General features: G+C 42.1%; 1 protein-coding gene and 1 long non-coding RNA gene across 2 annotated transcripts; one reads left to right on the top strand and one right to left on the bottom strand.

The window, feature by feature from the left end:
• Positions 1-286: 286 nt before the first annotated feature.
• Positions 287-11,271, top strand: LOC115348484. The gene is made up of 2 exons (XR_003925832.2): positions 287-562; positions 9,214-11,271. It is a non-coding gene; the product is annotated as an uncharacterized LOC115348484 (long non-coding RNA).
• A 1,207-nt stretch (positions 11,272-12,478) lies between these two features.
• On the bottom strand, positions 12,479-17,365 carry LOC115348581. The gene is made up of 6 exons (XM_030031499.2): positions 17,148-17,365; positions 16,746-16,825; positions 15,135-15,249; positions 14,317-14,423; positions 13,970-14,084; positions 12,479-13,111 (listed from the first exon to the last, which is right to left on the bottom strand). Exons 1-6 carry the CDS (start codon positions 17,212-17,214, stop codon positions 12,924-12,926), a joined length of 672 nt encoding a protein of 223 aa, XP_029887359.1. The 5' UTR covers positions 17,215-17,365; the 3' UTR covers positions 12,479-12,923.
• Positions 17,366-17,443: the final 78 nt, after the last annotated feature.

Below are 17,443 nucleotides of genomic sequence, written 5' to 3' on the forward strand. Positions count from 1 at the left end.
TTGGGAGAGAGTTGGATCTGCAACAACCTTAGGGGCATCAGCCTTCATGCTCTGAAGGCTGCATGTGCTACTCATTAAATAACTCAGATTCTGACTAGTTATTATTATCAGATTATTCACTTCTGAGTAAATAAGATGATTTACAAGGAAAGCCCAAGTGGTTTTCTGGCAAAAAAGGGCCATCATTTCTCACTAGAAGTGACTGCCTCCTAAAGCAGCTTGTGCACATGTGAACAGCCAGCTATTGTTTTGCTGATCCTGAGCAAACTGTGGTCAAGGCAGAACAGCTTCATCCTTTCTTTGGAAAGGATTGTGCCACTTTAAGAGCACCAAGTGGGAGGTGATATACACTGTACAAACAAGTACCTGTGCACACTGCTGCGCTCACCTGAGCCTCGCACAGCTGAGGGGACGCTGCCCTCACCCTCCCTGGTTTGTCCCACAGGTTGAACACCTTCTCCGGCGCGCACCCTTGCTGCCTGACAGCAGAGGATGGACACCCAAACGAAGCAATTTGATTTTATCTGCAGGACTTGCAAGACACCTTGAGGGCACTGAGAAGGTAAGAGTGGACAGAAAAGAGCTGAATGCCTACAGGACCACACCAGCTTTAGAGGAAGCCAGAACTTATTTCAGGTATTCGAGTTGAGAAAGATGCAAACATTCAACTCAAATTCAACCGCTTGCTGGCCTTTCTGCAAAAATAAGGGGAAAGATTTCTAATCTGGTTAAGAGTTTGTCAGCATAGGAGGGATGAAGAGGAAAATACAAAGCTGCTATTCATGTAATTTATTTTAAGTTCACTAATATCAAGATAGTTTGCTAAATGGTTATAGAGCTATGTCTGCAAGCGCACTACATAAGGCAATCCTTTATTTCCTTTTAAAGTAAGCAGACCTTCAGCTTACATAGGTTTATTCAAAAGTGTTTAAAGTCTAAATATTTCAGAACAGGAAATGTCTATTTGACTCATAGATGTATATAACCCCTCTCTGCAATACATTCAAGAGTCAGAAAACTAATAGACATATGCCAGGAACTCTAAGATAACACATAAAGCCACCTTATTAAATGAAATACAGAAATCAGAATTTACATGTCCAGAAAAAAGTGATTTATGCATACTTTAAACAACAGCTGAGAAACAGTTCTGTTGCATTTTAACTTTCATCATAGTCACCTGCTTACTTGGGAAGCAAGGTGAAACATACTACAACTAAAGACATGATCGGCAAAATCCCAGCAGTGTGCTATACTACTTTTGCATTATTAAATATGTTCTGTCTTCATTATACCTTTCTTTTTAAAATCTTCTCCAAAATTTTATATATCTGATTTCTGCACCCAAGCTTCATATTGTTTTTAAAATTCTTTAAGCTAGATTTGCATCCTCTAGTGACTTTACTCACAGAAAGCTAAATATACATGGGTTTTACTCAAAAGTAATCAGACTGAACTATGGCATGCTTTATGAAGTCTGAAATCCTTTTAAAAATGAATACTGAAATATTTATAATTAGCACTTTATTCAGCTGTTACTTGTAGAGGAGATGTTTATAATAAAAGCAAACTCAGTGATATTTCTTTTAATATTTTATGATTCCAAGCATTTTCATAACACTCTGGTTTGAAAGGTTTGGCCCTCTAGAGATCAAAGCAGTGTTATTAGATCTTTCTGAGGTTTCACATAGTTGAAATACAGCCTTTTCCTCTAAGGTACTAAACTCATGAATTTGATTTCTGTTTTTCACAGGAGTTTTAAGTGACACTTTTAACTTGCAGTATAGTTCTCTTGATCACCACCCTCATTTCAAGTCAATTACTGTGCAAGAAATCCAGGTCTCAGAACTTTTCACATTCCTACTGTTTGCTCTCTCTGCTTATAACATACAGTCACAGAAGCGGCATGGAATTCACCTTTCTGCAGTTACACACTGTTACAAGGCACACTACGGACATTGCAGCAGTGATGACCTCTTCAGAAAACTAGTCTAGACATGTGTAATTATCTTTAAATATTAATAGGAAGTTGCCAGTTATGTTAGAGAACAAGTACAGAGTAACACTTGTTTTCCCCACTTGAAGGCTAAAGATTCAAATCACTGCATGGAACAGAAAGCAGAACAAGTTCATTGCTGTTGCTGGTTTAGCCCTTTTGACTTGTTGTTCCCTTAAAATAAGTACATGCCTGGGAGAAGATGTGTTCACACCTTTGCAAAATGGAAAGTGTTCTGCTGCTTCAGTTGTGCTAAAGCAACTGATAGTTGATCTTTGTATCTAACTGGGCAGCTCTCACATCTAGATAATAAAACCCCTCCCCACATAAAGAGCTATAAGCCCTGTTAGTATAAGATACTGGAAAGTCATTATTACATATCTGGTTTTATCTGATAAACTTAATGAGGATAATTTAGTGGAATTGCTGATCTGCTAAAATATCAAAAATTATTATGTAAAGAGGTAGCTAATATTCCACCTTTAACATTTCAGATACACGGTTTTGATTAGTACTATTGATTGTATTTTTTCACCCGATCTGACCATATTAATCTCTATCAGGAGATTAATCTCCACCAGGCAAACTAGTGATTGAGCACTGCCACTTGATTACACAAAGACAAGTCTGCAACCATGGTATTCCCAAAACCACTAACACAACTACATTACGTAGAAGTTCTTTTGTACTGTCTGCTCCAGCTTCCTTCTGTTTCAGTAATAATGAAGATCCAAGCTTATACTGAATAGGACCCTGCCTTTGGGGATGGAGAAGGAAAAGGGAAGGACTGCTTCTCACTTAAATACTACTGAACAGTACAATGAATGGCCGAGAGCTCTTACAGAAAATTTGTCCTGGCTGATTGGTCTTTCTTAAAGCCACAATCATTTTCTTTGATGTAGGCATAGTTTTTCTCTTCCATCCTCCTCCCCCCAACATGGAATGTGGAAGAAACTAAAAGTGTGATGATTACTTGACAAGATACATGATAAACACCAGTGCCCTGCTACCTGCTTCAGGGACAGCAGCAAACCCAAGCCTTCCAATATGTGTTTCCAGCCAGGTCTCTGCAAGTGATACTTACTGCTGAGATCCATATGCCAACATTTGTCAGTATTTTCTTGCCTACAAGAACATCTGGGGTAGAACCTGATGCTGTTGCCAAGAGTTTCAAGTAACACTAGAAAAAAATATCTTAGAGCAGGCCACCCAGCATAAAATTAAACACCAAATTCACCTGTTTGGACATCAGTCAAGGGTCTAATTTCCTTGATGTACTTCCATAAATACTCAGACACACAAGCCTATAAGCAAGTGTCAGCCTGAGGCACGTTTATGCTTGCTTTACAAATATTTAGCAGCAAGGTTTTTACTCAGTAAGAAGCACACTGAGTAGTTCACCCATGGGGAATTTGTTCTGTTGCAGGCACTAAGGTTCTCACCTGCCTGAAGTCATCCAACTCCAGAAATCATTTAACAATCACTGGATTTACACAGAATCAGTTCTTTCCAAAAGCATGTAAATATATGTTGGGAGAAATGAAGGAACTGCAGCTTTTCTGTTGGAACTCAAGATGAGAAAAGGCAAACAGTCTTTGCCCACATTTGTTTGCTTCTGAGTGAGTCTTTTGCTCTCAGGTGCTTTTTGATTGATATTAAGTGCTGTAGTTACTAATCAGAATATCCTGATAGAAACAAGAAAACATAACTCAATTCACTGATATGAAACAACCCTTTCACACTTTGATCCATTCTGCCTTTTGGTGGCTACACTTACAAATTTACTAGGCTCCCAAAGAATTTTTTAAAACTTGTTTTTCTGTTCCCAGAGGTTAAGCAGCAGTACTAGATTTGTGACCTTTCCAAGTAGAGAGAAAAAATTATTACATGCTAGTCAATTATTCTGAAGTTTGGAGGAGGACAAATTATATAAACAGGTGCAAATTCAGATACCAGAACACCTTTTTGCCCCATGCAAAACATCTTCAGAGGAACCACAACTGAGAACCAAGTAACAGACTGGTGGGCCACCATGTCCTACTAGCATCTCCCTCAGGGACATTCTCCTGTTACAGTGACCCCTATAAGCTTTGGAAGGCTGTCTTAAAGCTTTACACTACTTCTGTAGACTGCAAATAAGCCTTTTTTTGCATAACAGTATTGCTACCTTTAGCATTTGGCCTCATCATGCATTGAGAAAGTATAGCTTCCCCCCCTGCCTGGTTGTGATGGGGGATAAACACATCTGGGTTTTTGTAAGGTTTTCCCTACTGTTAGTTCTCTAAAAATCAAGATATTCATGAATAACTTGGAGAAAAAATGCAAGATTAGCAGAGAAAAATAACTGATTTTTTAGCATAGGTTTAGTACAGCTAGAATCAAAGAATACATTCAATACAGCAATGCCTGCAGCAGGCAGGACAAGCACTCTTACACAGTTTCAGCTGGTAGGGAAAGATTGGGGTAGATTCCTTGCAGGGCAGAAGCCACAAGGCAGCTGTCTCAGCTGCACCCTGCCCATCTACTTCACTGAAAGAGAGCAGCCCATGTCAAAGAGTAAATCACCCTGTCTGCCTATATGTGTCTTTGCTTTTTCCTAATAATCAAAAAAGTTAAGGCTTCAAATCAAGCAGTCCAACAATATTTTCTGACTTTTCTATATTGCAGCAGGCTGTAAACTGGCAGAGAAGTACATCAGCTAAATACACTATAATGCAAGTCTTTTGTTTCCTGTTTACATAGTCCTCCGCAACAGTTGTGTGCCATGATCTTAAAGCTATTACAATTCATAAATGATCTGTGCTACGGGGAGCAGTGAAGCAATCCACAATCTAAGACACACATTTTTACAAGGCCTACTTTAGATTGCATTAAACATATGCAGCTAACGAAGCATACCAGCTTCACTTCCAGAATTATGTAACAAGGTTATGATTTTGTTTTCTGTGGAGAGTATAAGGATAGAATTGTGATTTTTCTAAGAAATTCTGTCCACTGTGCTAAGATGACCCCTTCTTTAGTGTCCAAAAAGGTCTTTCAACTGCAGTTCAGAAAAAAAACTTTAATTTGTGTAGCCTTCAGGCAAATCTGAAATGAAACACTGGAAATGGAAGGTACAACCAGAAATCAACTTCTCTAATAGGCCTTTTTCTTTTTGCCTCCCCCAAATGTCTTTATTATTGCATACTTGTCTAAAGAATTAATTTATTGCATTCAATTTATTGCCTTCAGCTCCAATCTTTGCAGAGTCCTTGGCTCTTCTACTCAATTGTTAAATTTAAGGCATAGATCTAGAGCACCCTTCACTGCAAAATATTTTGTGGTTTAGAGACCAGATTTGGTATGCCTACACATTCACTGATGAGGATTTTTGTTGAGATGTAGAACTTGTAAAGCTCCAGTGACAGTGTGTATTTATTCTGAAAGAAACACCACTGCTTTTGTATTTCTAGAGCTGTGTTTTGGTTGGCCACTATTTTGATTCATTGATACCCTCCCATAATCAAACCTTAGAAGTTTAGAAAGTTGCAGGGATACTGGCTGTTTGGAAAGATTATTTAACCACACACAGCCTGTGTGCATCGAACACTGTCAATGTGAGAAACACCTCACTAACTGAGCAGTCTCAGATCGTTTACAGCTGTGCAGAATGAAACACAGGCTGGCTGACACAGGCAAGCAACATTTTCTAAATTGAGCACTGAGTCATGGCCTCCAGCCTCTGTACCTGCTGATGGCACAGCACCACAGTTTAGCAGACTCACTTATCAGTGCACCTATTTCTATTTGGGATGGATTCCACTGTCATGAATGTACCTTATTTATGATGTATCTTACTGAAAAATCGTACTGTAGCAATACTAATGTATGACGTGACCCTCTTGTCATATAGGCATAGTTGTGAAGAGTTGCTGATGTATTCTTTCCCCAAAAGACCAAAGCAAGCTGCATATGCACCCCAGGGCTCTGCACAGCACCCACTCACTTTCAAGCTAAGAGCCCAAAGCCTTAAAACACAAGAACATGAGTGCAGGAAAAGCACGGAATAGTTGGATGAAGGACAAATTAATAGTTTGAGGACATTATATAAAACTTACTATCGGTTATTAGCCATCAGCAGCTTTTCTAGCTAAAGCCAATGTAGTCAACAGCTCCAATAGGCAAACAAGGCCCTTGGCAAATGAACTGCTGCTCTTTACAGCCTTGAGCTACACAGCCTTGACTCCTTGAAGCTGTCTCCACACTATCACAGACCTTCCCATCACTTCTGCAATATCACCATTATTTTCTGACTGCAGAGCACTTCAGCTCCTCAGAAGGGCCAAGGCAGACAGAAACCCAGTAATGCCTCCCAGTGAGCGCTTCCCCCCCCAGACACACATAGGGCTGGTTCACCTGACCTTTGTTTCGCCACCAGTGAGACAGCTGCCAGGACAGTGATCCCTTATCCAAGCATAGTGATATGTTATGTCTTCTTCACCAAGGGATGAAGCAGAGAGGTGCCCTCACCTCAAGCCATAGAGTTTACTTTCTCAGCAAAGAACAGAGCCTTCCTTCATCCTCAGCATCCAGGGAGTCTTAGGACCTCTATTTCTCATGCAACATGATGCATAGTCCAGCTGAAGGTCACTGGAAATTTGTTTTGTGGAAGTTTAACTGGTGTGGCTTTCCCTCACAGCCAGAATTTAAGGGAAGGGGCAATGCTCTGCTCTCGTCCTCAGCAGATCAGGCTGCTGGGGGAGCAGTGGGTGCTCTCACTGGATTTTTTCCCTTAGCCAGGTGCTGGTGAGGAATCAATAGAGCAGAAAACAGGGACAGGGGATTTCCCATTCAACTATGTCTGAATAACTGCTTGTCCAACCAGGGGAATTGCAACAAACTGAAAGAGGGGAATGAGGAAGAGAATGAAGTAACAAACAGCAAGAATTAAAACGAAAGCTGGAAAAGTAGCAGCAGCAAGAGATTAACAGAAAATGCCTGACAGAGAAAAAAGTCAGGAGCAAGAGACCACAAAGCAAGTCAGAAATTAAGATATTTAAAGGAATTAATTGACAGAAAAGGAAAATTGAATTAGAGGACAAGAGGCCCGCCTCCGATATTCCCAGTGCAGCAATGGAACAGCACAAGGCAGCTCCCTGAGCACAAACATCTCTTCTCCCACAGCTGCCTCCCCTGGTTGCGAACAGCCTCACACTTGCCCTCATCCACCAACCAGGGGGAAAGAGAATAAAAAAATCAAGAGTGCCACGAGAAAGGTCAGAATATCACACAGCCTAACTAGCTCCAGAACACAGCCTGCATCAGTCAGAGCCACAGGTCTGAGCAGATGAAAACCAAGCAAAACCAAGCAGCTGTTTTGTAGCTCAGGTGAAAACAGAGCACAGCCAGGGGAACAAACCTGGTGGGCAGCATTCCAGCACCAGCAACTGTCCTGCCGCAGGTATGTGCCTTAGCTGGCAAGGAGGCAGCAGCCACGAGCATGCTCCAGGCTCTGAGCTAGCGGAGCTTCACCCATGTCCTCCATACTTTTCCCCAGTTCGCAAGACTTGGCCTTAATCTAACTATAAAAGTTGACACAACCTTGTGCGAGCCGAGGTTTCTGGAAAGGTCTTGGCACTGCTGCAAGGCAGACACTGACCCTGGCTGAGCAGGCACAACTGAGGCTGGAGAGAGAACATGTTTTCCACTGTCAAAGTCTGCGTCTCTCTCAAAAAAAAAGGCTGAACTGGTACTTCAATAGCAAGAGGAGAAGGTAATCATACAAGAAAGGTTGGCACCAGAGAGCTAAGGTTTGGCTGGGCAGCAGAGTCCAGTTCACTTAGCAGCCAAGAGAAACTCCATCTAGAGTCTGCCTAACAGATAGCTAGCCTTCATTAAGAAATATCATTACCTAAATCCTTCAGGACTTGTTACCAGACATCTACTGCTTCTCCTCACAGGCCACAGCAAAAAGCTGAGGGCAGCCTGATAAGCCAGGTACAAAATTGTTGGCAACTCATTAGCAGCCCATGTAAACTCAAATTTTTCTACTCTCTCTAAATAAGTGTATTCTATCAACCCTGCTTCAGTCTCCTCCTTCACATAAGGGTCAGGATTTAGTGACAGAAAACCAGTACACTACCCACTCTGAAAAGCAATGGACAAACCTGAGATGTCCTCTGGTGAAATCTAGGCACATTCCCATGCCAAAGGCAGCACTGCAGCCCCTCAGGAAACCTCTTTACTACTAGGCACAGAGGCAAGACGTTGCAGGGGGGAAACACTGGCCCTAGCCACCACCTTTTATTCACCCGCCTTAGGGCTTCGGCTTCATTACGGCTTTCTGGTGTGTAGGTCCTGTGCTGAAGGAATTGCATTGAGCGTCAATGAAGTAGGACACACCTGTTAACAGTCCTGGTTCCTTGTTTCAAAACTAACGTGATTTAACTCCTTCCTAACTGGTTTACTCTTTCTTTTTCTATTTTGCAAAACTAAAGACTTGAGACTTACTAGCTCTGCTTCTGCTCTGCACATACGCCCCACTGCCTGGCTGCTAAACCTCTATGCATCTTAGGCTCATACTTGTTTGATTAAACCATTTCAAATAGAAATCAGTTTTCAACAGATTTAACAGTTTCATTAAAATATTTCTCTAGTCATTTTCAAAGCACATAATTCTTTACTGAGCGTCCATTAAAGCTCTCTGGCAAGCAAAAGGTTTCTAAAGCCTACTTTATAGGGAAAAAAAGGAGATAAAATACACATTCTGACAGCAGATAACTTACAGTTCTCCCTTCTTTCCATCGTATCCTTTTATTCTCAGCTTTAGCTTTGATACATGTCAGAGTAATAATAATTTTTTTGTAATGATGCTCTCTAAGCAGGATGGGAGGGCCTTGAAAATCCAAATTTTAAAGAGAAGCTGACAAAGGCTTACCCAGGAGTCAGGAATGGTGTTTCAGGGTGGACATAGTGTCTTACACCAGCATCAGTGACTGCAACCGAGTCAAAAGGGAAAGGCAGGCTGATGCTCCACAGAGGTTCTCGAGGTGACAAAGAGAGAGAGAGAGCAGGAGCTCTCCTGGGACCTGCAGCTGGGGAAAACGGGTTTGTTCTTCAGGATGAGAAAATAATAGGCCAAAGAGGCTGACAGCCCTATGCTGGCTAAAACAAACACATCTATACAGTCCTAATGCCTATTTACAAGAAAGTAATGCAGTGTGTTTTTTGCTTTACAGCTTCAGACTCTTGACATGGAGGAAATCATAGTGGAAACAATCCTGGCCCCATGGGAAATACTGCTGGTCATTTTTGCTGCAGTGCTGATAATGAGTTTTCTCATGTTTCTGCCCCCTGCTGCGGTGGTGATCTGGAGAATGAAGCGTGTGCCGCAGATCTCTTTGCATGGCTCAGTGTGAGCCAGCCCTGGTACAAGCTGTAACATCACTGATCCCTTTAAAGGATGGTTCAGAATGATAACATCTCTCAGGATCACTCTTACTGCCTAGGATCCATCCAAAAGCGAAGGGTTTCCCAGTCTATTGCTGCTAAGTTCCTGCGAAAAGAGAGTGTGTATAATTTTGTCTTCACGTGCTAAAGTTCTCAGCACTTTGCCTTCCATTTTTTGGCTATGTTGTAATTACTGTTGTTGGTTTAGTTCCTAGACTGACTTCTTGCATAATAATGGATGGAAAACAAGACTGAAAGAGAAGCGAGCATTAATACAGCATTGGATTCCCCCAGCTAATATCAGGAAAGCCTCCCTTTCTATAGTTATGCTGTAAATATTACCAAAGCCTTTAGCTGAGATGACTGACAGTTATGCAGGTGGACATATCAAAAGCATGCTGTATACTCTGGGGAGGTAGTGGTTTAGTCTGGTTGTACTGTGAAGCCTAAAAAAACCCAACAGAGAATAGTGCAATAAATAAGCATCTTGTGCTGCTTTTGTCTGATCTGAAAACTTACTGGCCTAAAATGTTTTTTGTTTCTTTCCTTCTATATGAATTTTCCTCTCTCTGCAAATCCCGAGTGCCAGAACACAAAGCCCTCCCCATCCCGGGGTTAGAGCAGGAGCGTGAGGGATGGCCCGATGCTCAGACATGCCCGGCCAGACACTGACTTGAAGTTAATGCAAACATACAGCAACTATTTGCCTGAATTACATTATGCAAATTTACTCTGGGAAATAACATGATTAAGTTACTTCAGTTTTTAACTGTGTCATATAGGCTTATTGGTTCAACTTCCCTTTCTCATATATAAATAATAACTTGGATGGTGGGAATAGAACAAAACTGCTTCTCTGCAAGTTTATGAAAAAAACCCCAACAACCCAATCTCCAGCTTAATATCAAATTCATGCCACATCAAATTAAAGCTTTCTAGTCTAATTCTTCCACACCGGGGGATGCTCATTAGCAGGCTTTCTGATGCACAGATTTAACAGTTTCTGTTAGTTTACAAGAGCAATGGGTTTGATTTCCTCATGAAATCCAATACTGGGTTTCTTTTCTTTTGTTGGTTGGATTGGAAAGTCACTAGAATAACTTAATATAGTTCAAAGAAAAATGTTTTTTAGCACCAGTAGGAAAATGATACTGGAAAGTGCTCAGTGCTTCAGGTATTTTATTTGAGCATCAGCTGACAATGAATTGGCTGGAAGTGAAAGATTCAAGGACATTATAATTTTATTTGATAGAGATTATTTGTTTGGCAGAAATAAACAAACCCACCAGTGACTGAAAAACCGTTGCTTTTCTTTAAGACTACAGAACTTACCTTTGTCTTCAGCACAATGACTTAAATTACTGCCTCACAGTTTATAAGCAGCCAAAGCAGCCAACTCATCCCTTTGTTGGTGTAATTGTCCGCTACACTCATAGTCATATGACTGTCTGGTTCTGGGCCCAAAGCAACCAATGGTTTTTTTGCTTGTAATGACTGGATTCTGAGTCTGAAAGACAGTGTGTAATTTTATATATCTGAATCATTTAACTGATTAATGAGGTAAAGGTCAATTATACATCATGTACCTGTCTGTGTCTGAGAGGTTCACAGGAATGGGGAAAAGGTAAAGAAGAGAAAGGAAACACAAACAGATGAGCTGGCTGTCTTCAGATCTGTAGCTTCAGTGTTTGCTCAACAGAAGAAAATTAAAACAAAACCCCAAGCACGGATTCCACTGAAAACCAAGCAAGCAGTAACTAAGCTTTTTGTTTAGATTTCATAATAATTCAGATGCGCATCTGTTCTGTAACCACAGCTCCACAAATAAACTGCATCACCAGTGCTAAGTTGTCTTTGGTCTTCACTTGCACCAAGTGCCAGGCGGACAATGGTGCGGGTTTTCTGCTCTTCACACTTCTTACTCTGTGCCTTTGGTTTTCCAGAGTACACACACACATGGAGGGGCATGCAGAGGGGCGTAAAAGAGGGAGAGCTCACAGAAGAATGGGGATTGGAGGAGGAACAAGTGGTTTTATATTTCATGAGAAGAATCAGTGACCAAAAAAATCACTTCGAAATTTGTTCTTGTTTAGAGCTGTTACAAATTCAGATGATTAGGTAAATTTTTGCTAACTCTGGCAACAGCCAAACCTGCCCCAGTTTAGACCAGGTTTAGAAATAGAATGGAGGGGGAAAAGTGGGGAGGAGGACCAGCCAGAAGCCGTGGAAATATTGGGCTAGGACCAGCAGCTTCCCCGACACTACTGTGCTGAGACCAGAGCATCTCAGCTGGTCAGCCCTGTGCTCAGCCCAAAGCCCGAGAGCTCTACCCTAAATATGGCCCATCCCAACTTCATTACCAACCAGACCTCATTTGCTTTTGTACTTTGCCTCTGAAGCTAAGCCATAGCTTGTGGTAACCCCAACCTCTGCCTAAGGGAGGCCCCGCAGGTGTGTGTGCCGCATGTGCCCAGGGACCGCAAGGAAGCGCGAGCACAGAAGAGCGCTTGCAGCCCTGGATCCCACAGGGTGGGCAGAGCTGTTTGTTAGAGCAAACCAAGGGTCAAAAGGACTTTCTTTCCATGGTTTTGCATCACAGGGACTGAACAGCGGAGACTGAAGCTGATCCCTGGCACACGAACTAGAGAGCTTCTCATGCAGGTCCCTCAATACCCACCTCCTTCATCTTTTTGGCAGAGAAGGCATTATGCAAATATCTGCTAGTTTAGGGCAATCCCAGTTCTCACATTTTGTACCGGACTGAGACGTTACATTTTTTCCTGCCATTTTGCCTGGTTACAGCAAGCATACAGGGCACTTTTTGACTCCTAGAATTGCATTGAAGTATAACCTAAAGGCTATGTCTTTCTGTGGAATGTCCTGAAGGTGATAAATACAGGAGAAGCCTTTGAGTTGTCCCACCAACAAACTGCAGTGCTTCAAGTTTGTAGCTCATGCAAAACACAGCACCTTGAACAGCTGTATGTACAGCCTGATTTAACCCCCAGTCAAGCAGGCACATGAATAAAGAATTACACTCCTACAGCCAGTAACTGTTGTGACTTGCATTGCTTTAATGGTCATCAGAGCAATAACAATGATCAATCTGCAACTGTAAAAGCAACTAAAAGTATGGCCCGTTCTCAGTAAAGATGACACCTGACAGAAGATGATTTCTAATAACAATTACTGTGTTTAACTAATGACTGCATCCATTAAGCAACTCTAATTCTTATTTAATTCCAGCTAGACAAATTTAAGCCATAAAAGTGATCTTTCTTTGAAACACCTCTGCCATGAGCTATGTGATTATGTTTAACCTATATATTTGTACCCAAAAGCTGAAGTCAAATTATGACTATGATCTCTAGTCCATTAACTAAATAAAAGCTGTATGTTTACGTGTCTTAGCAATGATTTCACTGCTCTGCTTCTCTTGTCAAAATACCCATGTCAAACTGCAGATGGCTGGTTGGTCTGTGGCACAAGATTTTTGGTGCTAGTAACCACAGAGGATACAATCAGCTGCTTTGTCACGGTTGGAGCCGTCGATGCCTTGCTCACCAAGCTCTTCGAGGAAGATGTTTAGCTGCTCTGTCTGAGTTTCAGTGAAGGCTAATGTGTGCAGACAGGTGCTGTTTGTGGGGAAATAGGCAGATTTAGCTCCACTGATGGCCATCTCAGAGGCTGAAAAGATCAAAAATGACAACAACAACAAAAAAGCAGCTGAACTACTTTGCTTAGATTTGTCCTGATATTTAAACATGCGCCAACATTCCCATTTTCCAGACTAAAGACTTCAACTTGGAATAAAAGTGCCTAGGTGATTGCTTTTAGTAAGCCCTGGGAAAAAAACTGCTTTAGCAACAAGGCACTGTCAACAGTAAAATATTTTCCATTAATCATAGGAGAGATAGGTTGGTCCTTTTGTGTATCTATAAGCACATTTATTTTTAAATTAAGGCAATAACAACAGAGTCAGACAGCCTGCTTCAGGTCACAGATTGCTCCCTGGATGCAACCAGAGCAGTCTTAAAAGCCCTTGGGCTGCCACATGAAAAAGGCAGCATTGCTGGCTGGGGGCCAGCTGCTGGGTCTTATTGTATGTACATATAGTGAATAGTGCAGGTGTTGGCCAATTTTGCTGCAGTTCTTCGAATACTATTGCAAGATAAATAGCAGTTTTGTGTGCTACTGCTGTCTGTTCAGTGGGGGACACAGCCCTTCTGCAATGTAGGGTTTGTGTTAAGATGATGCCTATTTACTGTTTTTAAAAAAAGATGCATCTTCCCAGAAACATTGCAGACATGACAAATTTGCTACCTGAAGCTGAAATAGCAATGCTCAGGCCTTCATGATAGTTTTAAAGCTAACATGATTTCGCATTCAGCAGTTTGCCAGTCCAGCACTAACTCTCACAACATCACACGTGCCAAGGTTGTCACACATGCCAAGAAAAGAAAAACTTTTCTTTCCTCCTTTTTTTTAAACAAAACAGATGAAGCCTCCCATCTCTGTGACCAGATGTGCCTGAGAAATACTCACGGTTACAAACAGCGAGTGCCTTTCCCCCAACAAGCTGCGTTGTCCAGGAAAACCCGGTGGTGTTGCCACATACTTCATACAGTCTACTTCTTCTGAGGAACTGAAAGTCATAGCCCTTGGGAAACAAAGGTGGGGAATAAAAAAACAAATGGTGTCTTAGGCTACATCGTGGTAACTGTAAGGTGAAGAAACATTCAGCCAGTGAAGGTCAATACAAACACCACAACCTCTCCCTGCCCTAAGGGAGAAAAAAAAAGTATAACAAGGAAAATTATGCATTACACAATAACACTTCTAAATTAATGAATCAATACAGCGATATAGTAGCAGTAAACTATGAACATTACCTCATTGCACATGGGTTTGCAGTACTGAGTATCACCAATGGTGACACACACCAGCCCGCCATTTCTAGGGGCTCGTGGGAGTGGGCATGGAGGTAGCTGCTTGCAAACTTTTGAGTGGATTGAAAAGAAAAAAGCGAATGAGAAAACAACATATCAGAGTGAAAGTGAGTATAAAAGTCTCCTCCCTTCCCAAGCAAACCATAGGCATACTCATTGACCTGGGTATGGGTGATAACTGCCCCCGCTAGCTGATTCTGTCAAAGTAAGCATTTTTGGTTTTTTAAAACCTTTTCTCTTTTTGGCAGCACCCAATTTTTCCATCACTTGTCACTGTGACAGCGAACTCCCCGTCAGCCCCAGTTACACTTTAAAAGTGTCTCAAAGTGGCATTTGCAGTCACAGCACTGGCATTCAGTACCATTGGGGCCAAAACTATCCAAATATTTCTTGGAAAACTATGACAGACCTGACCGCTCCAGGCACCGAAGAGGCCCTTGCCGGAGGGCGGAGCAGGCCCTGCTGCCTCTGCCGCTCTGTGCTGCTGCCCAGCGTCAGGGGCCGGGCGGCGGGGGCGGCCGGACCCCGCGCGTTGGAGCTGCTGTGCCTCCCCGAGGTGCCCGCCAGCACAGTGGCCAAGCACCCTTGCTTTCTGGCTTGTTGCTGAGAGGTCTTTTATCTTATTTTTCCCACCCCTCAAGAAATGCAGACACTTAGCTCACTCTGACTGCAAGTAAAAAAAAAAAATTTCTTTGTGCTTCTCCGCTGCCACTTTGTTCAACACCCAGCAAAGAGGAGCATCAGTTCAGGGAGGGCCTCACATTTCTCTTGAACAGGGCGCAGGAGATCAAGTGTTCCTTGCAGTGTCCAGACAAGCAAATTGATTGAAGCTTTTTCACTCTTCTCAATCATGTCATGAAAGCATTTTGAATATTTCTATGGAGTTAGGGGAGAAAAAGGATAAGTTGAAGAGGAAAGGCCTTGGAATTAATTTATGAAAGTGGTCAAATGTTTGTTTCTTTTTTTTTAAATGCAGAACAAGAACCATTTTTAAAATTATATGGCTTTAAGTAACACTAATTTCCCCACAATGTTTTTGGAAGAAATCTGGTAACTTTTTTTGTAAACAGTAGCTAGATAGGGTTTTTCCATTATTTTGAGTTCAAGAGGGAGGACTAGTATGGGTTGGGGGTTTTTTCCTATATATGAAAAGATGCCTTTATAAACAACTGTATGTATCTTCTTTCTATACAAAACATTGGTTTACTATTCTTATCTTCCGAATGCTGGCATCTCACAGACTTTCTGTGTGTGTGTGTGTGTGTGTGTGTGTGTGTGTGTGTGTAAAAATATGTATTTGTGAATGTGTGTAAACAAAGCAGCTCCCATTTTTTCTAGCTATTGCTCTATACCCATATAAATAGCTTTCAGTCCATACGTGTGTGCCTGTGCACATATGTGGTAGTGCAGAGCTGTGGTAAACTCCACAACCAAAACACAAGTGTGTGCCATCATTGTCACAGACACCAGTCACTTTGAACTTACACAGGTGCAAGAAAAAGAGCAAGTCCAATTTTCTGTAGTGGCTGCTGAAGCGCTTGCCAGCAATGGCAAACTCTGCTTCTCGGGCTGAAGCTTACAGAAACATTGTTGGAAGTGATGGGCATCGGTCATACAAAGAAAATAATATAATTCAAATCCCTGGGGGGAAAAAAACCTCAAACACGTGAGAGAACGCCTCCTCGGCAAGTGCTGCCCTCAGCCTTTTTCCCCCCTCTGTGTGATAAGACCGATACTCCCGGCAGAAGCTCATGGTATGTACTGGTATGTGGACTCAACTCCAGCTATTAGTTCTGTGTTACTGTTTTACAGACAGATGGCTCGACCGTGTGTGAAAAAAATTGTATAAGCTCTGCCCTGGTATTTCTTCACCATTTCTGCCATATTCAAGGGTCCCTGTCTGATGGCTCCCTTATGATATGCCTAGCCCATAGAAGACAGGAGCACTAACTCATAAAACACAGGCTTTCAGTTGAGTGGCTTAATTTGTATTTAAAATATTTAGCACTTTATATTTGAAAGTGGTATTGAAAACAACATTATGCATATAAGGCAAAAGACATAACTGTTTACGTTCAAGCCACTTTATATATCTGGAGCAAAGCAAAACTGGAAAATACACCTACAAGGACTTTTTTTTGACTAGCAGTAGCAGGGCCAAAGGCATGGCAGGTCAAATGACACTAATCTTTTTTTGCTCTTCCATCTGGCTCCCCTCCCCACCATGTACTTTTGTTCGGAGCCAGGCATTGCCAAAGCAATACGCAGGTTGTGCTTGCCCAGGCATGCGCGGCAGGACCCTGCTCCTCCCACCACCACAGAAGGTGTGCGGAAAGCAGGTCCTGGCTTGGCCGATGCAGCCAACCTCTTACCTCAAGACTTTCATTCACATCATCTATGGTTGCACTTTTACATTCACTTGGACTGGCAAAAGCTCCAGTTTCAGTAAAATCTAAAAGAGAGACAGAAGCAGGTACGTAGCTGGTTAATAAGCCCTCCTGATACATGAACAAACCCCCAATATCACATAACAGTACTTTTTTATGGGAATTGTGCCACTGTTCTGCAGTCCTAGTGCTACCTTGTGTATCTGAGGCAATTGGGGCTCAAATGTGAATAAGCTGTGCAAATATTGATTTATTCTAAACAGTTAGCAATCTGATCGCCTGTTTGTGGCCACCTGGTGCTGGGTTCCCAAGTGGGATGTTTCATTTCTCTAAAACAGCCTCTATTTAAATAATTGTTAATCATATTCAAGAATGGCAATATCTTACCTGCAAGAAGCACTGCTAAACTTATAAAAAACAGTGTTTTCCAGAGCGGGCAGGAGCTGAACAGCATTTTTTCTGCAGGAGCCCAGGGACTAGTTACTTGTTGCTGGTGGAGCCTAAGAGCTGAAGCACTGCAGTCAGGCACAAAGCTGCATGTCTGTGGGTTGCTGGTTGTTTGCCATGTGCCTCGCTCGGAGGCAGTGCTGTGATAAGGTGTTACGGAGATGCATATTGCCCAACTTGCTGGGAAGCCAGCAGAGAGTTTGCCAGCACGGTTTAGGGAGGGCAAGGGGAGATTT

Source organism: Aquila chrysaetos, chromosome 11 (assembly GCF_900496995.4).
Source record: "Aquila chrysaetos chrysaetos chromosome 11, bAquChr1.4, whole genome shotgun sequence".
NCBI lineage: Eukaryota > Metazoa > Chordata > Aves > Accipitriformes > Accipitridae > Aquila > Aquila chrysaetos.

Coding starts and splice junctions, on each gene's coding strand:
- LOC115348581 (XM_030031499.2), bottom strand. CDS start 17,214: ATGCTGTTCAGCTCCTGCCCGCTCTGGAAAACACTGTTTTTTATAAGT. Junction 15,250..16,745: donor ATGTGAATGAAAGTCTTGAG/GTAAGAGGTTGG, acceptor CTAACTCCATAG/AAATATTCAAAATGCTTTCA. Junction 13,112..13,969: donor GGCACTCGCTGTTTGTAACC/GTGAGTATTTCT, acceptor TGATCTTTTCAG/CCTCTGAGATGGCCATCAGT.